General features: G+C 46.4%; 1 protein-coding gene and 1 pseudogene across 1 annotated transcript in view; both read right to left on the bottom strand.

The window, feature by feature from the left end:
• CDH13 (cadherin 13) overlaps positions 1-27,832 on the bottom strand; it is a 987,824-nt gene that overhangs the window by 5,233 nt on the left and 954,759 nt on the right. The window contains exons 11-13 of the mRNA XM_059382150.1: positions 25,600-25,742; positions 8,783-9,016; positions 6,432-6,650 (exon numbers count right to left, since the gene is read on the bottom strand). Coding sequence (XP_059238133.1) covers positions 6,432-6,650; positions 8,783-9,016; positions 25,600-25,742 — 596 coding nt within the window. The remainder of the gene's footprint in view (positions 1-6,431; positions 6,651-8,782; positions 9,017-25,599; positions 25,743-27,832) is intronic.
• On the bottom strand, positions 3,309-4,448 carry LOC132005799 (H/ACA ribonucleoprotein complex subunit DKC1-like; annotated as a pseudogene).

The raw sequence follows: 27,832 nt of genomic DNA, 5'->3' as shown, positions 1-27,832 counted from the left end.
GTCATTATCCACACAGTTGTACCCCTTCAAGGGGCCATAGAACCTCTGTATAGCATGGCTCAGGACCAACTGCGGGCAGAGGGCAGCCTTCTCCCCCTGGATTGGGTGCTCCTCCAGGCCTGTCTCTGCCCAGAACACATTTCACAACAGAAAAGAACAATATACTGATACCCTTGACAACATGGTCTGTATGATTCCATGTATAGAAAATTCTAGAAAGGCAAGCAAATAATCAGAGAAGGCAGATCAAAGAGGGTCTGGATTCCGAGGAGAGGATCAATAGCAAAGGCACACAAGGAAAGTGTATCTTGATAATTGGTGTGACTACACAAGTGTGTGCATTTACCAAAATGCAGCCAATTGTACCCTCAAAATGGGCAAATTTGATGGAATCCAAATAATCCCTTCACACAATGCATTAGAAGTATTTTCAGCGGCTGCTTTGCTCATCTTGGTCACGTCTTTAAACTTTCTCATTGTGATCGAGGTTACAATGCAATTCTCCTTCCTCGCCAATGTAGAGGCATTTCATTTTGGTACTTGTTAATGGGGTTCGCCTGATCTTTTTATGTTCTTGCTATTGCTGATTAATTAAACCTAAAACAATGTTCAGAAAGGTTTCAGGATGATATTCTCCCCTGGAGCTGCTTGTGTCACACCACGCAGAGCTGTATGAGCACCCCCCCCCCCAAGACACAGACTAATAGAGATGCCAGGCTGCTTTGTGGGGAGGGTCCTGGGGGAGCACAGCACAGCTCTCCAGTGTCAGCAACACTAACCTTCAACAACGAAATTGGTAGTAAAATTAATTCCATTTACATTTTTTATTACTTGCAATGTCATTAGTTTTATTCCCTTCAGTTTCAGCTGTCAGAAAAGGAGGTACAGACCCCTCATCTCACTTCTCAGCGGCAGTAATGCCTTCTGTGATCTCCTAACAAGCTGAAATGTTTTTATCACTTTTTCCGGCGGGGAGGCAGTCTGACGGTGAATGCCTCACGGCTCGCGCACCTGGGGATGTCTCTGAGCCTCAGTTTTCCCATCTATAAAGTGGGATAACATCTCTGGGCCAGTGAAGAAAATAAAAAAGCCCTGGGACTTTAGGGTATTTGGTTCAGCTGTTCTCCCTGGATCTCAATGTTATTTGAGGGGAGGAGGAAAAAGTCCCTCCCGCTATGTTCTATGATGCGATCACTATGGTTTTAAGAGCAAGGCTTCAAAGAAGGGGTTGGCACGCTTTTCCTGTTAAGGGCCGGGTGAATCCGTATTTCTGCTCCGCAGGTCATGTGGTCTCTGTGGTTCCCGCTCAACCCTGCTGTTGTAGCAGCAAGCAGGCTGACTGCAAATATGGCTGTGTTCCAATAAAACTTTATTTACGAAAACAGAAGTGGGCCATGTTTGACCTTCGGACAGTAGTTTGCCAACTCCTGGTTCAAAGAAGCATCAAGCAGGGTCAGGAAGTTGTTATCCCTGCCCTTTATAATCTAGGTTAGTGCTTGTAGATGCCCCTACCTTCACGCGACCTTGCTTAGTGTTTTAGGCCCCTTTCTGCTTCTTGTCAATGTCGGGTTAATAGCTACACAGGTGGGTCGGCCACTCTGAGTCCTGCTCTTTCAAAGAATTTTGAGCCATGGGACACCCACGGTTCCTCACTCCTGCTAGCTCTCACCGCGCTCCTCACTCGTCTTGTTAGGTACCTCCCTCGTTGGGAAGGATGTTCTCCCGCTAGGTGTATAATGAAACGAGCACCGTTATATTCGGCAGGCCCGCATGTTCAAATGAACAATATTATGTAGTCTTATGCCTTTTATATACAGACAGATGGAGGTTCTTTCTGAAGTCAAGCAGGTGAATGCTCATGTTCCTAACTGTATTTTGGGCTGAACCTACCCGTCTTGTGGTGAAAACATTGGAGTATAACCCTAGGACATTTCTAGCTGTGCAGGGAGATGCTGAGCTCCTTTTTCAGGGTGATTCTGACGTTGCCTCTAGGTGGCCTTACCTACAGTGGGTGGCTGTGTGCTGCTAGCTGGGATGATTCCCTTTGTGAGAACAAAAAGCACATTTGACATCTCCACTGTAGTGTGCACGCATCTGTCTTTTCTTGATGATACTATTTTGAGTATAAAAATGAACATCCGTTCCTTAGGAATTACCAGGTGATTCTGCCCCGGATGAGTTGTGATCCTAGCCATTAGCTGGGGGCAAGTGGGCAGTCTTTGGGGATCTGCTCACTATTGACCTCTGTAGGTCTCCAAAGTAGGAGGCCCAGGAAAAAAATCCCTGCTTGAGGAGAGGAAAACACTGCTGCCTTATGAACAGCCCCCTTAACCTGTACAGATAGGTTAAATCTTACTAATGTTTAATATATGGATTGGTAGTAGCAGATATGCGTATTATTACTAAAAATATTGTGTGAATATATATACAAACACGGGGTCCGTGTGCTGGAGGCACCTGGGGTGTGGGCTCTACAGGGCGGATGGGCCCAGAAATACATAGTTCAGCAACTGGCAGTAGGAAGTCCCCATCTATTATTATTATTATTATTATTATTTTTAACTTAAAAACAAGTAAGCTTTAGTACGTAAAAAGTACAACCTTCTCCCAGCATTTGGAGGAGGGCTGCCTCCTTTGAAATGGCCACAGATGGTTCCTGGGCTGTGCTGGGTTTCAGGGAGAGGGTTCCCAACTCTCCCAAGCAGAGGAGGGGCTGGCCTCGAACCTGCGTCCTTCACCCTTATCCTTAAAACACGACGGGATGGGATGAGCACACCAGGGAAGGTCAGGTAGTTCTTGGGCGGCAGCTACGATATCCTGGACCTCCCCACCCTTTCTGGTTCCTTGAAGAACAAAAGGAATTCTGTTTTCTCAGTAAGGCTTTAATTTCTCCTCCTAACCGGACCTGGTGCTAAAACTGGGGTCTGCGACCCAGAGGTCAATTGCACTTTTATTTCCTCCTCCTCCTCCTCCTCATTGGTGGCGTCACTGTTCCCATCTCCTGGATCCCAGAGCAGCTTTGGCTTTCTTAATCCTTCTTCCTCTTTTCCTTCTTGAGGTCTTGTCACTTTCACTCTCTCGCTGCCGCTTCGGGGCTACCACACTGGTCACGGTCTCTGTTTCTCTTTAATCAATTAATTTGAGAGAGAGGGAGCTCGCGTGTGTGAGCCGGGGGAGGGGCAGGAGATGGGGGCGGGAGAGAGAAGCGGACCCCTCGCTGAGCACAGAGCCCCATGCGGGGCTCGATCTCACAACCCCGAGATCAAGATCTGGGCTGAATTCAAGAGTCTGACACTCAGCCGACTGAGTCACCAGATGTCCCTCTCTTTGTGGTCACTGTTGCCTACAGATTCCTGCATCCAGGTTGCAAGCGTGCTCTCTGTGGGCTTGCCACGCTGACCCAGAAGGCCCTGCTTGATTATCAGCCTCTTCTGACTTGTCTTCGGACCTGAGTCCCACTTCTGAGGGTAAGTGTCTCTCTCCACGATTACTCTCTCGATCTTGGCTATGATATCCTGGTCCCAGTAGAGATCATGGCTGTGGTCATTAACGGAACAGCCATGCAGCCTGCTTCCCCTTGGTGGTGTTGACCACCATCTCCTGAGTGACTCTGATGCCATCTTCAAACCTGAGAACCCCTGCAAGCCCGATCTTTGCCCCACAGCTGACTGTGGTCACCAGCCACTGATGAGAAGGCGGCAGCTTTTCCAAGGGTGGAAAGCTTGCCACAGATAAGTCCCATCCTGTGGTTGTCATGTAGTTGCTGGGCGTCAGGCATGTCAGGAATTGTCCCCAGGTGATCCTTCTGCTCAGGACCCCAGAATGAGCCTTCTGAAGTTCCTGCTTCTGACCGCCAACTCCCAGTAGTGAAGCGAGGTGCACACACAGCGCCCGAATGTAGGCGCCGGCCTCCAATTCATTCCGTAGAGTTCTAGTCTTCTTCCAGGATCACATGTGATTCTCTGGCTCTTGTCTGATGCTCCACGCTCCAAGCTGCCTCTTTCCCACAGCAGTACATGGGGGTCCCTGGAATAAGGCACCTGTCGGAGTCCCTAGAGCCCCACACAGTTGGGAGCCCCCTTCAAGAGCACCGTGTGGCCGGACGGGTCCCACACATTCTTTGCCCGAACTCGGCTGGAATGTCAACAAGAGAGTGGCTGGTTCTGCGCACGTAATGAACAGCCGCTCCCATCCGGATCCGGAATGATGCCGTGTCCTGTCCTCTCCGCCCGCAGTACCCTCTCCTCATGTTTAGCTTATTAAAGTCCTTGAGCAACAGGGACCACCGAAGCGCGTCCAGCTGGGCTGTCTCGGACTCGGAGGTGATAAGAAATTCTTGAGCGTATTGTATTGTATTGTATTTACGAAACATCTTCTTCCAGTACTGACTTCTGCTCCTTTTTCTTCTTATGTTTCTTTGGCAAAATCAGTGCTTCCTTGTCCACCATGCTCAGCAAGCCTCCCTTTGAAAAACTCACTGGCAGTCAGTCCAGAGTCGTGGAGAAGGGAGCTGCGCCCGGCAGAGCCTCGGTTCTTCAAAGTGATGCTGTGGAGAGTCAGGCTTGGATGTTGCGTGACTGGGTTTATGAGGGCTGATGTGTGAGTGGCCACTCGGTTATATTCTCTCTCTGTGTGTACACATTTGTACACGTGTGCATGCGTACACACGCACACACACGGACACACGCACCACACTTTTTTCTCTATAATCACACGAGAAGTACTGCCCTCGAGTGTACCCAGGCTCTGCTCTGTGTGAGTTCCGGTGACTCCTAGAAGCCACATGGAGTGCTGGGCCTGCTGTCTGTTGACGAGTAACTTGCGAAGCTGGTGGGGAGACCGACTGCATACGTTTAGTGCCATAGCACGGATCGGCAAAGGGCATCGTAAATGAACCCAGGGTGTCTGCTGCCTGCGGAGTTTGCCGCACGGTGTCCGTGCGACAGATGCTCTCTGGCACTTAAATGGATGGACTGGAGCGGGGTGAGCCGTGGCTCTTGGGCTACAGTGTGTTTGTGTGGCTCTCCAGCTCAGAATGGTTTCGTGCGTTTAGAGAGCGGTAACACAACAAAAGACAGAAAGAACAACAAAAGAGCGATAAAAAGGAAAATGTGACAAAGCTGATATGGTCCACAGAACCCAACGTATTTCCTGCCCAGCTCTTTGTGGTCAGAGTTTGCCAACCCCCAATCAGGATAACACAGAAGAACCGTGGAAATGCAATGTGGGAGGGAAGAAAAGCCAGTACGGTACATCCTGCTCAGTATGACATGAATCACATGGAGTTTGACAAGCGGCACAAAACAGAGCTACAAGCAGGGGGTGTGCGTGTGTGTGTGTGTGTGTGTGTGTGTGTGTGTGTGTAGTAAACATAAAAAATAACATCTGGATGTAGTCTACGTCATGATAGTATTTTCTCGGGGGAAAGAGAAAAGGAAATGAAACTGGGGAGAAAAACACAGGGGATTTCACCTTTACTAGTAATATTTTACTTCTTGAAGAAAAAGGAAAGAGAAGGAAAAAAAGAAAGGAAAAAAAGAAGAAAAGAAAGAGAAGAATGTATTTTCTTCCATCCATCCTTCCTCCTTGCCATCCGTCCGTCCGGAGAGACGCTTCTCATTGTAAGATGTTCTCCTTAGCTCTGGTCTGAGCTCACTTACCACGGTCACGAGGAACCAATAACGTCTATTCCTTTTTTCCCTAGTCCTCAGTTTCTTGAGGTCCCCGTTCACACTTACACCGATAACCTCCTCAAAATATAAATACCAAAGCCCAAGAGGACGTGAATGGCATTGCCTACACGTGAGTAATTGCTAAGGTTAGCGTGGGGCAGTGCACCAAGCACGGGAAATATGTGATACACACATCTATTCATTTTATGCTCACATTTATATAACTCAGCCCAACGATTCATTTGTTTAAAATAATGCTTCATTATATTGCAGCCATTACTACCCGTCAGTGGAAAAAAATAATGGGTGGAAATTATGCATTTATCTCTTTTCCCACATCCCAGGCTCCCTCCCTGAATTCTCACGACCGTTCTTAAAAAGGCAGACGACCTACTCTAACCCCGCCAAGATTCTTCGCACAATGCAGGGGGAAATGAGGCTCTAGACCAGTTACCAACGTGGCCCATTCTTATTAGCCTAAATTTGGTGGCATCAGCAGGACGTTTTCCCATCACCTAGTCTGTGGGTTGCAAAGAATGTCTTTGCACAATGCGTCAGACTGGCTGGCGGGGGGACATGAAGACGCCTTCCAACAGAAGCTGGGACACTTTGACACGTCACACTTTCTATGACACAGACATGAACTGAGAATGAACGCGTCCTCTGGGATGAATCGTTTGGAAAGCTCGATGGAAGACAGGGACACCGGTGCGGTTAGGTGCTCACCCTCGCGCATGCCCCGGAGTCTGGGCTACTTACATGCCAGACTGAAGAGGGAGACGAGCAGGACCGAGGTCGCGCTGAAATGCAGGGCCCCCGCCGCGTTGCAGTCGACTTTAGAGTTCTTGCAGGAGCACACCTGTACCCTGAGGTCTGTGATGTTCGTCATGGGTGGCTTCCCTGAATCTGTCACCACGATGGGCAGGTGGTAGTTGGCTTTGTTCAGGTTTTGGAGGAGGCTTACCAGGGCATGCGTATCTGGGGGAGACACGGAGGACCTTCATGAGAGGTGGTTAGACCTTCCTAAATTAAAGGGTGAGGTTTGGGGGACGAAAACCACACCAATCACGCATTGCGTGTGGGTTTATAACCACGGGCACATTTAAACTTAAATTCATTCAAAATTCAAATTCAGCTTCTCTGTTGCAATAGCCACACCTCCAGTGTCCAGCAACCACGTGTGGCCGGTGGCTGTGACCTTGGGCGGCACTGGGTAGAACATTCCACGGCCAAGGAGACCCGTGGTTCAGTGCATGGGGACCCCTTTTTGTGAAGATGACCGCCTACTAAGAACTCCTCCTGATAAAACCAATAGAACCATCTTTGTCATGATCACATTCGACATCTAGAAAAACTGACTTAAAAACCCATTCTCCCATCGTCACAGTGTGTACCTTTTGCTTATTGTTGCTTTTTTTTCTTATTCTTGATTTTTTATCATGTTACATTAGTCACCATACAGTACCTCATTAGTTTTTTTTCCCTCCCTCCCTCCCTAGTTTGTTTTTTTAATTAATTACCTCATTAGTTTTTGATGTACTGTCCCAAGATTCCATCTTGGAACACCGCAGTGTGTACCTTAAATATATATAATTTTTATTTGTCAACTGTACTTCCATAAAGCTGGGAAAAATGCCCCTTCTGGGCATGAACAGTGATAGGCATTAAAACCTCAAGAAACAGAACTGGGACCAGGAAATGAACTGAGAAGTCTTCTATCTCTTAAATAAAACCATGAAGAAAACAGAGCAAAGACATGGAAACAGAAACAGGTGAAGTGTCGTCCTGACCACAAGGAGAAGCAGCAGAAATAACCAACATGTCACCCTAGCTGCGGGACGGGTTAACGCAATAGATCTCATCCCTCACGTGGATGAGAAGCTCGAGTAAGAAAGTTCTGGTTGGGGGCGCCTGGGTGGCTCAGTGGTTAAGCCACTGCCTTCGGCTCAGGTCATGATCTCAGGGTCCTGGGATCGAGTCCCGCATCGGGCTCTCTGCTCAGCAGGGAGCCTGCTTCCTCCTCTCTCTCTCTCTGCCTGCCTCTCTGACTACTTGTGATTTCTCTCTGTCAAATAAATAAATAAAATCTTTAAAAAAAAAAGAAAGTTCTGGTTGGAACTTTCTGGAAAGAGCTGGTGGTGGCTATTGCAATCTGCTATCACCACAGAAACTAGCAAAGGAGGCAGTAACCCCTCGAACAAGAGGAGGGCTGTTTTAATTAAAAGTAATCAGTGTAACAGAACTCATTCTTTAAAAAGCAATAAAATAGACAAACAGGCCAATGAAATCAATAACAAGAGGAAGGCACTAAGAAAATGAGATATGAGATAAGACCATTCAATACATATGAGATTTTTTAATAGAAAATTTTATGCACAATTGTACAGCCTTAATGAAATGCGTAATTCCCAGTCCCTCTCGAAAAGTCTACCGCTGCCGGGTGAGCACGGTACCGTGCTGGGTCGGTTGCAGGGGAAGTTTGCTACCGGAGACAGAGGGAGTCCAGTGCATGGGTTCTGGTTTCTGATGTCATTGCAAAACGGGGTGAACTTAGTAGTGAGCTCATGTTTGCCACAGGGAGGGAAGCAGGTGCTCACGGACGTAGGGAAACCGTCGGGCTCAGTTTTGAACTCCACCTTCCCACACGGAGAGACTGGTAGGAAGGGTCCTGACGGGCAAGTCTCCTCAGTGAGGGACAGGACAGATGCGGGACGATATCACTGTTGAACATCAAAGCCGTGGCTGTCGCCAAGGCAAAGCTCATTGTGTGGTCGTCTGCACGCAAAGTGCAAGATGGAGGGTTAGAGGCTAAGGCTCTATCAGGATTGTTCTACCGGGGCTGCCTGTTTCTTGAGCCTTCTCTGAGAACACGCACACTCAGAGACGGCTGGGCCGTGCCATGCGTGCGGAGAGGCCGAGACCTGGGCTTCTGCAGGCTGCAGACGGGGTGGGTGTCCAGTCCGGGGCGTGTGGTACGGAGGGCACGGTGGAGCACGGAGGGTATGGACACGAGGGGAGACGAGCAGGGGGGGACAGTGTGGGAGAGGCAGGCCCGGGAAACGCGGCTTCGAAGCTAGACAAGCAGCCAGAGAACGCGTAAGCCGACTTACTGTTGATCTTGGAGATCTTCCAGACTTTATCGGGAACAGCCTGTTTATGGATCTCAAATTTGAAAGGGTCTGTATTTGGGTGAAGGTCCTTATCTGACGCTCCCAAAATCACGACGCTGAGGTTTTTGGCGTCGTCGCAGACTTCCGCGACTGTCGGGAAGATGACGGGGGGGTTGTCGTTGATGTCCTCCAGAGTGATCAGCAAAGTTCCCGTCCCGGTAGCGGGAGGGTTGCCTGTGGGGAAGGACGGAGACGTTAGCAGGCTGCTGGGCCCAGGCCAGAGCTTGACACCTGTATTATTGTTAAAGGGTTTCACATAGGACGGACCCAATAGCTTACACATTTGCATAAAGCCTAGTGGCCTAAAAGACTTCTCATATACTTTTGATGTAAATTCTGTAGCCTTTACCCTTAGAAGGCGAAGCTTCTAGCACACAAGCCATCCTAACGCGTTGAAAGCAGAGAATGGATATAACAAACAGGACCTTTCCTTGCTTAGCGAATGAAACCTTTTATCTAAACAGCCACGTATTCACAGCTGTCGATGACACAGGGAAGATGGGGCCCCATGAGACAAGACTGGGTTTTGTATGTATGAAATAGCTCTGTCTGACTGGGTAGATGACTAGAGAAAGGGTGAGCTAATCCGGGGTTTCCTTTGCAGGGGGGGCGTGGGTCTGGGCTGACAGCTGGTGCTGGGGTGGGGGGCTGACCTAACAGCATAGGACAGATATAGAAAGGGGGGTTAGTGGGGCGCCTGGGTGGTTCAGGGGGTTAAAGCCTCTGCCTTCGGCTCAGGTCATGATTCCAGGGTCCTGGGATCGAGCCCCGCATCGGGCTCTCTGCTTGGTGGGGAGCCTGCTCCCCGCTCCCCTGCCTGCCTCTCTGCCTACTTGTGATCTCTGACTGTCAAATAAATAAATAAAATCTTTAAAAAAACAAAAAAGAAAGGGGGGTTAGTTACAGAAACACAAGTGCTGGCTGGCTACTAGGGCAGCTGAAGCAATCATAATATCATCTTTGGGCCTCATTTCTCAGGTCTTGGGTTTTCATATTTCAGTTACTTCCTACCATGTTTTTTTTATTTTTTTATCTTAGGGATCATGATTTTTAAAAAGCCCCTTACAACCCCTGGCGTGATACTGTCTTTCACCTAAAGAAAAGGCTGTTTCATTTCCAAAAGGCTCAGAGTGAGTTTATTTACCGCTCCCTAACTTTATTTTTAATCATCTAGACGTCAGAGGTTTTCTCTTGGGTCCAACCACTCATTAACAGTTCCTGATTTCTCTGAGAAACGTTAGCTCCAAATTCACGGGCCACAGATTGCATGCAGACAGATTTGCCCTATTCCAAAAGGTTCTGGCACTCCTCCAGAATCCAGTACTCTGACTTTATGCACTAGTCCTAACCCAGGGTCTGGCTCCATTTCATCTTTCCTGTCCTCATGTGCACTTCCAAGCTCAACCTTATTTCCCGTGACACTCCGTTTGTTTCTTGAAGCGCACAGCGAGTCTCAAGTTCAGTTCTGAATCACACGGGGCCTCGCAGGTCATGTGCATGTGAGCTCAGGGGGCATGTCTCCAGGGCAAGGCAAGGCGAGGTCTGATGGATTCTGCAGGTGAAGACAGGGTGCATCCTTTCCAGATTCAGGCAGGTTATTCTGCTCTGACCCAGACAGTAAAAGAGGGAGTCGGCAGAGGTGGCCCTTGTTATGAGTGACACGAAGCACAAGGAGCCAGTGGCAAAGAGCGGCTCCTACCAGCCTCCTGTGCCCACTATTCTGAGAGGATCACGAGATGTTCTGCCAACACTCAGATTGGCTGTGGCTCACGCCTTCTCTCCCGGCCTACGTGGGTGTGCACAGCGTCACGCGGCGCCATCGTGGGCTGTTACAGTGGACGGAAGGTGCAAGCAGACAAGCCTGGTGATGTCTGGGAGGGCACAGGGCCTGACTTTCACGATGACCTGCTGGTACGGAGTCTCCAGGCCACAGGGAATCACTGGAGGTTTTCCACAGAGGCAGTGGGCCCATCGATGTGACTGGTTTTTAGAAACACACGTGATATTGGCAAGAGATGTTGGCCACCGAGGCAGCGACACCAGCAACAGATTAAGGCATGATGTAGGCAGCTGGAGTAAGAAAGAAATGTCTCGTTTTAGTGATCAGGTACTCAGATGAGGCTGCTGGGGATGGGAAACCCCAAAATGGAAGGTAGTGGGGAGCAGAAAGACATTTCAGCTCTGTGTACCTGTCTAGAAACATGCAGAGCTTAGGAGACGTGCCGGCACTGGATAGTGACTGAGGACTTGTCCGCACAGAGGCTTTGAAAGGGTCCTAGCCAATCAGGCCACCCAATGTGACAGCGCAGAAGGGAGGGGGGGTGGAAGCCTGGAAAGCCCCAGAGCTGAAGGAGCAGCTGGTGGTTTGCAGAAGACAGAGGGGATATGAATTGGAAGAGGAGGCAATGAACAGTGGTGAAATGGGTCGTGACACCCCAAAGGAGAAGGGGAAAAGAGAAGCCATGGGACTTTGTAAGGAAAAGGGGACTGGCGACTTCTTTATGAGAGGTGGCCAGTGATGGGGAAGACTCCAGCTTGAAAGAAGCGGGGCAGGGAGTCATGAAGTGAGAACAGACATTTTTTTCAGCCGGGCTGGTGGAACTTGAAATATATCAACACCCAATGACATTTTCAGAGTAAACATTCTAATAAATACCCGTTAACGTCGAAACACCAACGTCATTCATCAGCAGAGGGATGACTGTTCCTAATGGTGGCACGTCATCAACCTTTGTTGGAGCCAGAACTCAAAAGAAATGCATAATTACTTGGAGGTTGGTTTTTCCCTGTCAGCTTTAGTCATTTGGTTGAATTTCTTTACTGAAAAATTCTTTTTCTTTTTTTTTATTGAATAATTGAGTATCTCAGAGGAATCCATTATATTTTTTCACTCTGAATATATTATGAAGAGCCGTCACTTGGTAGAATGGATGAGAAGGCATTATGAGTATTTGAAATATGGCCGAACGCATCAGCCTTTCATGAACTTAATTATACGACTGTCTTCGTTTCCCTGTGTGTTATTCCCGGACTAGGCTGGTGATGTCTTCTTCTGAACTCAAGGAAAATGAGCTTGGTTTTTTCATCGATAAGGGGAAGATTGCATTCTCACAGCCTTCAGGAAAACAGCCTCTCCCAGTGGACGTCACAGGATGGAGAAAAGTCACCATCCAAAATTCAGACGCAATTCAGAATATAAAGACCCTTCACCAGCCCATTCGGCTCCAGGAGCTCCAGGGGGCCCAGGAAATATGGGAACTTCTGGGTCTCATGACACACGATAAAAAACCTCACCTCTTCTCTCGCCTTCCCCCCAGCAAAAGCCGACCCCCCAGGGACTACTCTGTAGGACCCCATGTCAGAACCAAAGCATGGTTGAGACTGGGCCGTCCTATGTGGAATTTCTACTTCGATAGGGAAAAAGCCTCAAATTGAGCAAAACTCCCAGGATATGGAGCTAGAATTGTGATTCCTCCTCCTTGTAACACCCCCCCCCCCCCGCCCCACAGAGGAGCCCGGGGGCCGTATTCTCAGGGTAGCTGCATAAGGATCAGAGGACGGCTGTCCTCCAGTGAGTGCAGGGATTTGCCTGTGGTTGTGCAAGTTTCTGTCTTTGTAGGGGAGGAGAGGGAAGGGCTCCTGAGAGAGGAACCATTCTTGGCAGTGGGTTTTAAATGGAACAGGAAGGGGCGCCTGGGTGGCTCAGTGGGTTAAAGCCTCTGCCTTAGGCTCAGGTCATGATCCCAGGGTCCTGGGATTGAGCCCCGCATCGGGCTCTCTGCTCAGTGGGGAGCCTGCTTCCCCCTCTCTCTCTCTGCCTGCCTCTCTGCCTACTTGTGATCTCTGTCTGTCAAATAAATAAATAAAATCTTAAAAAAAAAATGGAATGGTAAGTGGGTTCCCCTTTGGGAATTTGGTGAAGGCCATAGTCTTGCTTCCAGAGAAACACACCTACCTCCACGCTGAAGGCATTATAGGGCCTGTGAGTATGGCTGAGTGTCCGCCGTTCTGACATCTAGGACACCTTTGTTCATAGGTATTTTATTTTATTTTATCTTATTCAGAATCCTGAGCAAACAGGATTTCCACTTCAGCCAGAAAATACTGAGATTTTTTTCTTTTCTTTTTCTTTTTTTGAAGATTTTATTTATTTATTAGAGAGAAAGAGAGAGTGAGCGAGCACAAGCAGGGAGAACAGCAGGCAGAGGGAGAAGCAGGCTCCCCACTGAGCAAGGAGCCCGATGTGGGACTCGATCCCAGGACCCAGGATCATGACCTGAGCCAAAGGCAGACGCTTAATGATTGAGCCACCCAAGCATCCCACTGAGATTTTTTCTGATAGAATCAATCACTCAGATGTTCATATATATATAAAATATCTTGTTAGTAAGAGGTACAACTAGAAACATAGTGTAATCCTAATTAAAAAACAATAATTAGAAATGGAGAAAGGTTAGAAAGAAATATACTGAAGCCTAAGTGGTGATTATCTCTCCAGGTAATTGACATTAAAATAATACTCTTCTTTTGTCAATTTGCTTTACAATAACCATGACCATTATTAGAATCAGAAGCAGAAACAAATTCAAAAGTTATACAGGGATTTAAAAATATTTCCCTGATGCAACTTTCTTTTCTCTCACCCTTTTATTTGTTTGTTTGTTTGTTTGTTTTTTTTACAATAAATTGATGTTTGGTGAATTTACAGGGCTGTGCTTATCACTACCACCTAATTTTAGAACCTTTCTTCCATCGCCCCAGAAAAGAAACCGGGGGCCCGTTTGTAGGAACTCGCCATACTTAAGTCCAGCTCTAGGCAACCACTGATGGACTTTCTGTCTCTACAGATTTGTGTTTTCTGGAAGCTTCTATCAATGGAATCATAGAGTACGTGGCCTCTTGTGTCTGGCTTCTTTCACTTGGCATCAAGTTTCTGGGGTTCAGTCACGCTGTTTCGTGAATCACTTCCTTCCTTTTTATGGCTGAGTGATTCTGCCTTCCAGGGCCAGACCATATTTGGATGGGCCCGTGGGTGCTTTCCACCTTCTTGTCTGATAGGAAAAAGGCTGCTGTGAACATCTGTGTGGAAGGGACTATGTCTCCTGTGCTGACGTCTTCCAGATGCATGTACTCAAGAGAGGCCCCTCAGAGGAATAGGGTCGCTGGACTCGGCACTGCTGGACAGGCTGGCTTCGTACCCACAGAACACTAGGATCTGAGCATGACCTTCCCGAGCTGCCTCGGTGAAGTACAGGGACGCAGGAGATTTTTCTAATCACTGGTCCCACTTGGTCTCACTTCCCTGAGCTGGGTGTAGAGGCATGCGGTATGGGTCCTACTTTGGGAGGCATGAGTGCAAGTGGTTTTATATGGGGAATAGGAAAGTGTGTTTGCCTACGTGAAGAAGAAAATGCAGGAAAAGAGAGACAGGGGGCTGGGAAGCAGGAAGCTCATTGCTGAGCCCCGTGAGCTCTGAGCATCAGGACTGTTCTCTGGCCTGGTATGTAACGGGCCATCAGTGGGTTTTTGAATTCATTTAGGTTGACTTGAAAAAGCTAATGATGAATTGTTCTTTCTGAACATGAGTCCTATATATTCTTACTTCCATGGGCTTCCATCTCCATATTGCTTCTGTTCTGAGGGGAGCAGTGACCCTGTCTGTATTCCAGCCCCCCCTTGTCCCACCTAGGGGAGAAAAAAAGGATGTGTAGGTTGGGGTCCGTGGAACTGGGGCTCAGGGCAGGGAGCCCACACCCGCGACAAGGAGAGAGACCTCAGCGGATGTCTCAAGGAAGCTTGAGGACTCCATTTTGGGAGGAAAATCAGAAGGATGGGATGATTTAATATGAGTTTAGGTGTGGGTTCCCGAGAGAATGCGGGTGCCCTGGCTAGTTTCTGAGGCTTATCTGTAGGGGCAACTCCCTACAGATAACTCTGCAAACTCCCTCCACTAAGCTGCTGTGAGCCAAGAATTACCACCTCTTTTAATTCCTATGAACAGGCTTCTACAGTGACCTGTACCGTTGCTCACAAGTAGGAGCGAACCAGGGTTCTTCTAGATGAGATGATCCTTTGTATTGTTACGTTCTGCCCATGTCCTCTTTGCTTTGGCTTTTTGCTTTGACAACAAGAATCTTGTTGCTTTTACATTCGTAAGCATTTAGAAAATTGCTTTGTTATTGGAGAGCTTGCCAATTTCACTGGACATTTAAAAAAATTCAATAGTAAACCAATCTAGAACCTGGCCAGAAAGTAGATTCGCAAAATTATCATGCCAGGTTTCCACGCGTAATTCTAAATGTAGAACCGAGGCAATTATTCACGTTAGCTCGAAATTGAACATCTTTTCAGAGGAGACCGTAATGTGAAGTCTGAGCTGTTTTTTAAAAAAATTCAACATTTTGGTTTTTTGCTGTGTTTCTGCATTACTGACTTTAGAGAAGAGGAGAAAAATAAAAAAAGAAGGGAGAAGAGTTGATTTGGAGGTCATGGTTAGACAGGCTGGTCTCATTTCATTCACGCAATCAGCAGTCATTTCCTAGGACTCTGCCCTGTGCCTGGCTGCCCCTGCGCAGAAGTCAGCGGCCCCCAGGCAGGAACAGATACACATACACTGACGTAGGACGGTCCAGTGTGGGGAGACGTGAGGCTAAAGGGTGATGGGAGTTTGTGGCCTGAATGACGTACTGCCTGGTGGTAGATCAGAAGGCTTTGTGAGGAGACGGCATCTGCGTGTGCAGGAAATGAGAATACTTTTGGAGAGCGAGAACTTGTTCTGGGAGGAGGAAATCATACGGCTATTTTGTGGGGAGACAGTCAAAGACTTTAAAGCAGGAGATTGGCTTTGATCAAAGAGGAAATTTGTTGCAGGCACAGAAGGGGGGGACTGGGCACCGGTGCTGTGGGGACGCAGCAGCAGGGGCAGGAGGGCTGGACTCAGGAACCCGCACGCACCGCAGAGCGGGATCCGGGTGGGTGGTGTACGAGCATCAGGGGGCTGATACGTTTAGGAAATCAGTCCATAACTCAGTTCAAGTCAGCTGGCTTAACGCTTTGTTAGGTGTTAACAAGATGCTGGGAACTTTGCATTCATGATTCCCAGTCCTTACCACAACCGGGCAGGGAGGGAAACTGAGGCAGACAGTGCCTAAGTCTCGCACCTGTGGTGGTCCAGGGAGGATGGGGAGCTGGCTCATGTCCAGAGAGAGCAGACTGCACGTGCTGCAACAGATGACTCTGGGCACCGTCTCTCTATTACGCGATCTCAAGAGTTTTTTATTGGGCCATTTTGTCAGTGGCAAAATTGAAGCGGGTGTTTTCGACGTGATTGATATTTTACTGGTACTTGAAGTAACGAGGAATGATGGCTGGGTCTTCAATTTATTTTTCTTCCTCAATTACTGTAACAGCTGAGATAAGGGGTGTTAAACTGGCTTAATTGTGTTGCCATCATAACTAATGGCTTGATTTTATCCCAACTAGCGTATTTTAAGTAGAATTAATCGAAACGATCTTACTGCATCCCCCACGCAATCTAGAACTCAGTGGGTCCCTAAAGAGAGAAAAACCACGGATCTGGGCATCTGTTGGAAGTTCGGGTCCCCTCCGTCCCCAGTTTGGGGCTCTTGGTTTTTGGTAGGCATCTCACAATGGGGCTGCACAACATCTCCCTCCCCACTTTTAAACAATCTCAACGTACTCTGCATGGTATTTCCATTTTGAGTCAACCGGCATGATCAGAACATCTACGACACAGGGGACTGAGGGAAAAGGCAGGTTGGGACATGATATATCTTAGTCTATGAAAAATCATCATCTCACTGCCTTCCATTTTAATCTTACAGCTGTTCTGCCTGATTCTATATCTGTGTCTTCTTGGGAACCCACATCACATTTTTCACTGGCAGACTCCAATATACTTCAGAGGAGTTGCTAAGTCATGAGAACATGCTGCCGAATTTAGTGATAATTTGGCTTGTTTTTATGCTATCCTTCCCCTTATTCTTCAAAATGAAAATAGATAGGGAAAGGGCCACTTCCATAATCATAGCAAGACTTAATAGGGACGCTGAAGATAGTCTGGGCTTCCTGCCTCCAACTATCTCACACCCACTGAGCTCCAGGAAGAACCAGAACGGATCCCTGCTCCCCCACCTCCCCACTGCTACCTTTTTCCTTTAAACTCGCTGCAAAGCATGGGTGTTGGGAGCAAGGGCACTTGGGCTCCCCTGAAGAAAATATTTGTCTTTAGTGTTTAGAGTCATGACTTAGATCTTCTCTGAGGCCATGAGGGCCATTGATAACAGTCATGGAACGCTGAGGCATGTACAACTGGAGAACAGAAGGAGGGGGAGAAAGATGAGGTTATGGGGAAGAAGAAGGCAGGAGGGCCAGCCTAATGGAATTCTGAGCAAAAGACGGTAAGCCCGGTATCAGCAGCTGGCCCTGCCTTTCCCGCCCATGACCAGGGCCTGTGGGATTCCAGAACTCTTAGGAGAAATTGCTTGTGACAGTTTTCAGCCCACATGAGACAGTGAGACTAACATTTGACCTTTCTGGTGATTACCTGAGCAGGAGCGATAATCACACAGGGATTGGCCCAGTGTTAATTGCTGCTGTTTGCTCCATTGTCAGCACATCCCCAAAGGGATCCCATCTTACTACATTCTCGAATGTTCTCTCTCCCTCTTGGTATTTTCCTTAATAGTTATTATTACCCACCCCACCCCCCTTTTAAAGAAAGTCTAGCCATTCTGTGTTCACTGAAGTCTTTAACAGAAGAGTTCCTGTGCTCTGAAAGGCACTATCTTAACCTTTTCAGAAAACCTGGACCACATCAGGTAAATGATGATATTCATCTCCAAAGATAAAATGCTTGCCAACACAAAAGGTCATACCTTATTAGTCTACAGGATTAAATGCTTTATTTTTCCAATCATTGAACTACAGCTAGTTCTGGGTTTAGCAAAACAGAAGCATTTCAGTTATAATGGGACCACACTATTAGGTGATTTGTAACTCATTAAAATTGTTAACAGTTTATGAAAAGTACCTGGTATACCCTTGCCTGTCCTGTAGGTTACAACCTAGCCGTTCTTCGTAGGAACGGACCAAAGTGCCTTTCCTCCCCAAATTATCTAAACCCAGGCATTTGCTTGGCGACCCAAGCAAATAGGTCCAAAGATTTTTTTTTTCTCTTAACCCCAGAACAGATTTCCAGCCCTGATTCTGTCATTTTGTATTCCTTCATCCTGATCCCACAGTCTCCAATCTCTAAGAGGTACCTGAAAGAAAACTCTCTGTTGGTGTTGCCTGGTCATTGTTCTTAACTGGATATGCAGAGTGGTGTGTAGGAAAAGAAGATGGCAGGTCTTCTGCCTTTTGCAAAATATCATGGGCGACCTGAGAATGCGAGCTTTGCTTTGTTCCCTCTGCAGACAACCTGCCTCTCGCCTTTCCTGGCAGTATCAGCCCATCAGCAGCGGAGACTGTCCTTCCACAGAGCAGGAGGATGTCAAGAGTCTGACTCTAGGGCACGCAGGTACTTGGAGAATGCATGAAAGGTTACAGCCCTCCTGGGGAAGGGACAGTGGGCCCAGTACACACTCTCTGAGCAGTTGTGTGTGTGTGTGTGTGTTTTGCTTAGTTTTTATTGGAATAGAGAAACACTTATGTTTCTAAAATATACAGCTTAAAGAGTTTTTGCAATCTGAACCCACCCGCGTCGTCCAATACGAGAGGATCAAGAAACACATCCACCGGACAAGCTAGCTGGGGTGATGACCTTTGCTTGTGTTTCAGCTTTTCATAGATGGAATCGTTCAGGATGTGGTCTTCTGACCGGCCTTTTGTGGTTCAGTGCTATGTTTCTGAGATTCATCTGTGTTGCTGTGAAGAGTTGCAGATCATTCATTCTCCATGTCGTACAGATTCAATTGTGTGAACGTTCCACAATCGACCTATTCCACTCTTTGAGGGCATCTGAATATCTTCCAGTTTGGGGGCTACGATGAATACTGTTGTTATTCACATTCTGGCACATGTGTTTTGGTGAATGTACAGCCACAATTCCGTTGTATAAATAGCTGTGTAATTCCTGGATCATAGGGTGGACAAAGTTTAAGCCTTAGTTGATACTTCCGGTTTCCAAAGTGGTGTTACCAACTTACCCCTCTATCAGCTGGACAGGAGACTTCCAATTATTTTATATCCTTGCCAACTCTTGATGTGTTTCATCGGCCAGATCAACTATTTTGTGGGTATGTCACTGTGCTTCTCGATGTCATTGTATTTTCTGGATTAATTTGCATTTTAATTTATAGCTACACAAATTACTTTTTATTTCTTTGATTAATGAAGTTGTGCATCTCTTCTGTGTTGCTGGCATTTGTAGAAGTGCCTGTTCCAGTTCCTTCCCTGTGTTGCTTTGGGTTGTATCTTTTGCTTACAGATGGTAGGATTTCTTTGTATTATAAATACCTTCTACTTTGTGGGTTACCTTTATTGCTTTTTTAATGATACCCCTTGAACTGAAGTTTTTAATTCTAACATAATCTGCCATTTTTTACCTCTTTTTGTGGTGAATATGTTTGTGTCTTGGTTGCAAAATCTTTCAACTCTGTCAAGGATACCAATTATGTTGTCATATGTTTTTCTCTACAAGAGATATTATTTTACTTTTTGGCTCATAATATATTTAGAGTTCAGTATTGTATATTGTTTGTGGTCTAAGAGAAGGGGCAGGATAGATTTTTTCATATGCATATTCAATTAACCCAGTACTTTTATTGCAGAGACCGTGCTTTCTTGTTTGAAGCCACCATGTCCTAGTGACAAATGGACTGTGTGTGTGGGTTATCGGCTTCTAAACTCTCCAATCTACTTCACTGATCAGTTTTTTCCTGTCTTTGTGCAAACATCACATAATTTTTATTTACTGTTTTTTTTTTTCTTTCTAATAGGTCAGAATATATCATGGTGTAAGTCTTCCAATGTATTCTTCAAGATTGCCTTGGCTATTGTTAGTGCCTTAGATTTCCATATGAATTTTACAATCCACTTCCTCTCCTTCACCTCAAAACAGAGACCTGGAATTCTGCTCTGTATCATGTTAAAACATTTACGTCAGTTTGGAGAGAATTCACATTTCAGTAGCATTGAGACTGCCAATCCATGAACGTGGTATATCTCTCTATTTAATAGGATTAAAATTTCTCTTAGCAGTGATTTGTGATTTTCAACACAGAGTCTTCTTGCTGTGTCCTCATATGGCAGGAGGGGCAGAGGCACTCTTTAGGGTCTCTTTTATAAGAGCATTCATCCTACTTACAAAGGCTTCTATCTGCATGACATAAGCATCCCCCAAAGGCCCTACCTCAAAATGCCATCACACTAGGGATTAGGTTTCAACACGTGAATTTTGGGGGGGGGACCCAAACATTCAGACTACAGCACCAGCCATCCCATCTTGCACCACTTTGTACCTTTGAAATCTGGCAAATGTCTTAAAGAGAGAATGGTTTGTACATTTAACATAGGTTGGCTTCCTCTGGTAGGTCCTTGTTTCCGTGAGACCCCAGGAGATTTCACTCTGTCCTTTAAAGGGTATTTGTCCATGGGAGGGGGGAAAGCAGCCATGTGTTTAAGGGCCCTCAGGTTTTCACTTTGGCACACAAGCTCCACGATTGCTGGTTTATTTCCCTTCATTTTGGGCCCTCTGCCTGGGTCAAGCCTGACTCTCCCCCCAAAATCAGAAAAGGCCCCCAGAGAGAAGAAATGGCTAGCTGTCTTATACTTTTTTTTAGGATGCTTCTTTCCTTGTTGATATTTTCGTTGATCGAGGCTTCCTGGCTTCTGCAACTCTCTGATACCTTTAAAATTAAAGACTTTTGTCATCTACCCTGATTTTCCTAGTTTTTGCAGTGGGACAGTAATCTACTACTTCCTATTTGGAAGATCCTACACACATATCTTTTATCAGCATGTTTTGATATCAATTCCTAAGTGACTCTTTGTTTGGAGAAAATCCTTTTATTCTGCTTTAGCTTTCCTAGTGTGATATGACAAAAAAAAAAAAAATCTGTATTCTTTCATTCCATCAAATACACTGTATTTCTATAAAGTAAATAAAATCAAATGCTTCCTTTGTCTAAAATTGAGACATCAGTTACACTATTAACTTTGATCTAATAGGTACGTGTTGGTTTTTCCTGGTTCAACATAATACCTAGAGAGAAGTTTTCAGTGAGACAAAAAGGCTTCAAACAAAAGTTCCTTTGATTCATGAGGTCTTTTAAAATTCATGCTCTTTTTACTCTAAGTCTTTTGGGCCTTGTTCAAGATTATCATCTCTAATGATGGTTGTGTATATTAATGCCAACCTGTTTTCTATTTATCCTTACCTCTTCAGGGACATTTCGTCCTTTTGGAAACATCTGTGACACCAGATTTTGAATTTGGTTGTTTGGTATTAGTATTAAAAGAGTTAGACAAAAAGGAGATTTCACACTATATTTTTCTTCGGACCATTCTTGGCTCTCTTCTTTCCTTTCTATAACCCCCACTGGGGTGAGATTAACATTTATTGAACATTTAATATGGCCTTCGATGGTGAGTGTAGAGGGGATGGCACTTCTCTTTCTCATTTCTCACAACAACCTTCGAAGTAGGAATTATCTTCCTCATTTTGTAGAAGTGGAAACTGAGCCTCAGAGTCTAGAAGCAGATTGCCTAGTGATACCTGGAGAGAAGGCTCTTGTTGCCGCAAAAATTAAAGTGTACTTCACTTCCAGGTTGGTTTGTTTGTTTTTGATGAATAATTGCATAAAATATCTCAAGGCAATGACAACTGTATTCGCTGTATTTCCACCTTTCTTTATGCTGTTCTTAGCTGAGTATTTTCTCTGCAAGTACAGGGACTGTTCAGAACTCTGAAATGATTGCTTTAATTGATACTAAAAATGGGCACTTTTAAATTCAAACAGCATTTTAAACATTCTTGACTTACTGTCACCCCCTGTTTATGACCTTAGCACTCCTGTCTAGACCCGTTCCTTCTACAAAACTTACCTGTTCTGATGGCTCCCATCTCTTTTGCGTGGGCGACTCTCTAAGAAAAACCTCCTTCCCTCTACTGGAGTCTCATGGGACATCATCTCAACATGCACCCCATAAAGACAACATTGGAACGATCCTTTGAAACCCATTTCACTTCTATCAATGGAATAATCATCCCTGGTTTCTGGACTAGAAAACTGAATATCACCTTTTTATATTTTATGTTGAGCACGTACGTTTTTCAAAGTCTTGCTTCTTCCTTCCAGATGTTTTCTAGACCCATCCTCTCTGGTCCATTTCTATTGCCACCAGGCACAACTTAACTCTTGCAACTAAGACACCAGCTATGGCTTTCAGTGTACTTCCTGACTCTAGACTCGCTCCATCTGAAGTCACTTCACTGCTTCATGCTTCCCTTACCCTGATTTCTGCCCCAGCATTAGAATGCCTGCCTGCCTCCCACATCATCATTGTGCATTTTCTACACTGGGGGTTATCTTTCTAAAGCCCAAAGATTAATCGTAATCAGATCAAACCCTTTGGCATAGCATATGGAGCATTTCATGATCTAGTTTGGGATCTATTCTGCAGATCTGTTGAATGCCTGCTCTAAAGCAGGCACTGTGAGAGCAGCCAGGCATTCAACACAAGGCCTAGTACCAACCTTAGAGCAGTAGGTGCTTGGCCAACTCTCTGTTCTTAGCTTCATACATGTGGAGCCTACCATGCAAGCCTTCTCAGTGTGCTACCTATCCATATTCTTCCAGGCTTCTCTTTTAGAATGCCTTGCCTTTTCTCATTAACAAAACTAAAAGGCAACCTACTGACTGAGAGAAGATATTGGCAAATGACATATCCAATAAAGGGTTAGTACCCAAAATGTATAAAGAACCAATACAACTCCACATCCAAAAACCAAATAATCCAATTAAAAATGGGTAGAAGACGTGAATAGGCATTTTTTTCCCCAAAGAAGGTATATTGATGGCCAACAGACACATGAAAAGATGCTCAACATCACAAATCATCATCAAAATCACAATGAGATGCTCACACCTGTCAGAATGGCTAAAATCAAAGACACAAGAAACAACAGGTGGTGGTGAGGATGTGGAGAGAAAGGAGCTCTCATGCACTGTTGGTGGTACCCCTCAAAAATACAAAAACACTAATTCAAAGGGCTACATGCACCCCTATGTTTATAGCAGCATTATTTACAATAGCCAAGATAAGGAAGCCGCCCAGGGGTTCACTGATTGGTGACTGGATAAAGAAGATGTGGTCTGTATACACAATGGAACACTAGGGAGCCAACAGAGAGAATGAAATCTTGCCATTTGCACTGACATGTATGGATCTAGAGACTATAACACTAAGCGAGATCAGTCAGAGAAAGACAAATACCGTATGATCTCACTCCTATGTGGAATGTAAGAAACAAAGCAAATGAGCAAAAGGGAAAAAAAGAGAGAGACGAACCAAGAAACAGACCCTTAACTATGGAGAACAAACTGATGGTAACCAGAGGGGAGGTGGGGGCCGGGGTGCAAAGGGTGCTGGGGATTAAGGAGACCACTTGCTGTGAGGGGCACTGGGTGATGCATGGAAGTGTGGAATCGCTATATTGGACACGTGGAGCTAATGTCATTCTGTAGGTTAGCTGTACTGGCATTAAGAGAAAAAAGAAATGGGGATGGAATGACAAAAGTGCATTATCTTTTCTCAACTTATCCTTATCCCCGTAACCAATAAGCTCCCTGTGGCCACCCCCAAGGGAGGACCAGGGGCTCCTCTGGGCTTAGGTCCATCAGAATAGGGATAACATTGCTCTGTAGTCTTGCGCTTACTGGCCTAACTCCCCAAATCACTCATTAGCACATGGAGCACAGGAACCATGAATTATTCAACTCCGAGACTCCGGGACCAAGCACAGTGCGTGTGGATGAATGTCTGTGGGCTATTTCATCATGCAATTTCTTCCTCGAAAACTAAGGCGATCTTTTGGCTGCCGGCTCCAGCAAGACTTGTCTGGATGTTGCGATGCTTGGAAGACAGGACTTTTCAATGTACATCCAAATAGATTTCCACTTTTCTACACAGAGTGGATGCGGCTCTTCTCTCTCCCTCTCTTACGTCCCACACCACACTCCCTTCCAGTTTTGATTCCTCTGCTCTGTATTCTCAGGCCCCTCTGCCTCCTCCCCTGACACTTACCCAAATCCTACCTGCCCTTCCAGGCCAAACTCAAAGGCTGACTTCGTTGTGAAGCCTTCTCTGCCTATTGCCTGCCATCTTGATTGTGTGTTTGTCAGACACTGGTCTAGTATGTGGTTTGCATGTGAGTCCCCAGCATATGGAGATGGGGTCTGAGAAGTCTTAGTTTACCTGTTACTGTGCATCACGAGGGCACATACCAAAGGCCCTGTGAATATTCACTTTCATATATGCGACTCAAATAGAATCTTTAGCCACAAGCAACTGGCTTTTTGGAATAAGAGGGAGAGCAAAACTTCTGGTGTGATTGACACAATGGACATCTCTGTTTACAAACACCGAGACCAATCCTGACTCCCCCATCTCAGCCCATGGCAGATCCTATTAGCTTTGTGTCTAAAGTAGACTACCTCCAGGATCTGACTTCTCATCCTTTCCCTGTTATCAGCCCAGTTTACCCTCATACCGAGGTTGTCACCAGTCTCCCATACTTGTGCCCTTGTCCCCTATGTCTGATCTCAACAGGGCAGCGTGACGATGTCATACTGTACCCTACTGAGGCCTCGGCCCCGGCGGTCCTGTCTCACCCACAGTAAAAGCAGGGGGTGGTGTAGGGCCCACGTGACTCCACACCATCTGTATCCCTACCCCCTGCCTGTCTCGCCCACTCTCTCTGGTCCAGCCCTCATGGCCTCCTTGGCCTTCCCTTAGAAACTTCAGGGCTCCCATCTCCACCACCTTCATGTTTTTATGCAAATGTCGCGGCCGCAGCGAGGCTCCCCAGGGCTGCCTCAGTACAGCTGCGGCTCTCTGCTGTCCGCCATCTTTCATCCACTTCCTGGTTTCATACATACATCGTATGCTTCTCTTTTTCCCAAAAAGTATATTATGTATTTTACTCAATTTGCTTCCTTTCTCCATGGGAGTGTCAGCTGCACAAAGACAGCCGTTCTTGTTGGTTCACTGCTGTACCCCGGCGTCTAGAACAGTCTGTGGATGTTACATTAGTAGCTTTTGAATGAAAAGCCATTGTTCTGTGATTAGGAAGCTCCAAGCAGAGCGCACCTGATGTCTTTCCACAGTCGCCTGGGGTAACAGGATAAAAGCTGTGGGACAATTCAGCTGTCAAGTTCGGTGATGTCCTCTGGGACTGTCTTTCAACTTGCCCTAAGAGAAAGAACTGTCCCACAGTTGCGGGCATGATGCCAAGATGAAAGGCATCAGTGCGCCTCCCTAGCTGCGGCACCTGCCTAAGACAAAGGACCGTGAGCTCCCCACTCTGACCTCTAATTGGACAAAGACCGGAGAATTCCAGGCTTTGGGGGTATTACTGACTTACTGTATGTTTAAATGTTTGCCTTCCCTGCCTCTACACAATTCTATTCTTCCCAAGAACACCTCTGGGTGTTACCAGAAGAAACGTAAAATGTAAAGATGCATTTATAACAGAAAAGTATACACTCGGTAGCATTTTAGAAAGTACTCACCACTGTCGATGGCTAGGAAGAGGGCAGTGTACACGCTGTTGTGGACAAAGGGCGACTCACGGTCCAGCACGGCTGTGGTGTCAACGGTCCCATTGATGGGATTAATATTCAGCCAGCCCGCTGGGTCCTTGTAAATGGAATACCTGAAAAAGAATATAATTCCCAAACAACATTCAGGTGACACTCTGAACAGATTCAAGAAATATTCACTGGGAACAAGTTCTCATGTGGGTGCCAGATAATTCTTTTTTTGATTTATTTGAGAGAGAGAGAATGAGAGAGTAGGTAAGCACAGAAGATGGAGGAGCAGGCTCCCTGCTGAGCAGAGAGCCTGATGCGGGGCTCCATCCCAGGACCCTGAGATCATGACCCGAGCTGAAAGCAGATGCTTAACCGACTGAGCCACCCAGGTGCCCCAGTGCCACATAATTCTTTACATAAATCCAAAACATCATTGCAGTTATAGTTGTTCATTCAGAAAGTAAGGCTGACCTCCAACTCTGCTCAATATTTTGGGCATGCGCCTCCTTCCTGTCTCATGACAAGCCTGTGAGGAGAGAGCTTGTATTGGTCCAGTTCTCAAAGAGGCCGAGTCAAAGCCATCCAAGTCCAGCTCTATTTCTTCAGTACCCTGGCTGTGCCCCATGTACAGATCCCAGGGAGAGGTGCTATGAACGCACGGGCAGGAAGCAAGGATGCTTGGAGGAACTGGCCATTCCCTCTGACGGAGAGTCACCCTGGGGACCTCACAGGAGATGCAGTGTTTGAACCAAGACCAGAGGAAAATGAGAATGAGAAGACAGGTCAGGAAGAGAGAGCAATACAAGTTAACACATGGAACAGAGAGATTCACTGGAATGTAAGTCCCACCAAAGCCAGGGTATTTGTTTGTGGTCATGACCACAGCTCCTAAAATATTGCTTAGCACACACACAACACTCAACAGACAGCTGCCGAATGAATACTGATGGGCCAGCATGTGGGCGGTTGTGCTTGAGGCGCAGCTTCTCTGGGGGGATACTGAAGGTATAGGAGTTTAGAGAGACAGATTTCAAAGAACCTGAACCACTGTTGTAAGGGGTTTGGGTTCTGGATAATGGGAAACCGTCAAAGAACTTTAAAACATTACTATTTTTGGAGGTTGTCGTAAAAGTAATCCATGCTCCTTCTAAGAAGTTCAAACAAAAGGTGCACTAGGTAAGAAATGAAAATCCCATTTTCATTTGATCAGGAGACTAACTGAACAGGACTCAGAATTCTTTGAACTGAGTGGCTGGGATAATGGGGGGCTGTCCCAGTGACGTACGGCAGGTGCCCTAATCACTTCTGTACTTGAGCCAGAGTGATGCTGGCCAGTGTTCTCCTGCCATTCTTCACCAGTCTTTGAAATATAGCCCTTGGGGTGCCTGGGTGGCTCAGTTGTTAAGCATCTGCCTTCAGCTCAGGTCATGATCCCAGGTCCTGGGATCAAGCCCTGTGTTGGGCTCTCTGCTCAATGGGAAGCCTGCTTCTCCCTCTCCCACTCCCCCTGCTTGTGTTCCTTCTCTTGCTGTGTTTCTCTCTGTCAAATACACACACACACACACACACACACACACACCCTTTAGGGGACATGAAAACTGATGGCTTATCAGCCAAGTAAAAATGCCCAAAGTCTATCATTTCTGCCATATACTGCTGACTTTGGTTCTAAGGACATTTCAAACCTGATTTAACTAACAAGAGTTTCGGGCAAACTGCCACCCTAATCTTCACAGTGGAAATCATGTCCACATCTTAATCCTGGGGACCTGTGAATGTTACCCTTTATGGCACAAATGTTGCAGGTCTAATTAAGGGGAGGATCTTGGGGTGGAAAGGGGCTTTTGGATTCCTGCACTACACAGAACCTTAGGTGTCCTCATAAGACGGAAGCAGAGAGAGATTTGAGACACAGAGAAGAGAAGAGGCAGAGACTAGACTATTGCAAAGGAGTCTCCCCTACAGTCTCCAGAGGGAGTGTGGCCTACCACGATTTTGGCCTGGTGAGTCTGATTTTGGGTTTTTGGCCTTCGGAATGGGGAAAAAATACATGTCTGGCCTCACCCGGTTTGTAGGACTCTGTTACAGCAGTTGTTATGGTGCCAATAAGAAACCAACCCAGCAGGTGTAATATTCCCTGAAAACCAAACCATAGAGCCTTCAAGGTCATAAAGTCAGGATGTGGGCCCAGAGCTGCTGTTCTGAACCCTCA

The sequence above is a fragment of the Mustela nigripes genome, chromosome 17, assembly GCF_022355385.1.
Source record: "Mustela nigripes isolate SB6536 chromosome 17, MUSNIG.SB6536, whole genome shotgun sequence".
NCBI classification, from domain to species: domain Eukaryota; kingdom Metazoa; phylum Chordata; class Mammalia; order Carnivora; family Mustelidae; genus Mustela; species Mustela nigripes.
The sequence above is the reverse complement of the archived record's forward strand: the minus strand, read 5'-3'. Positions and strand labels throughout refer to the sequence as shown.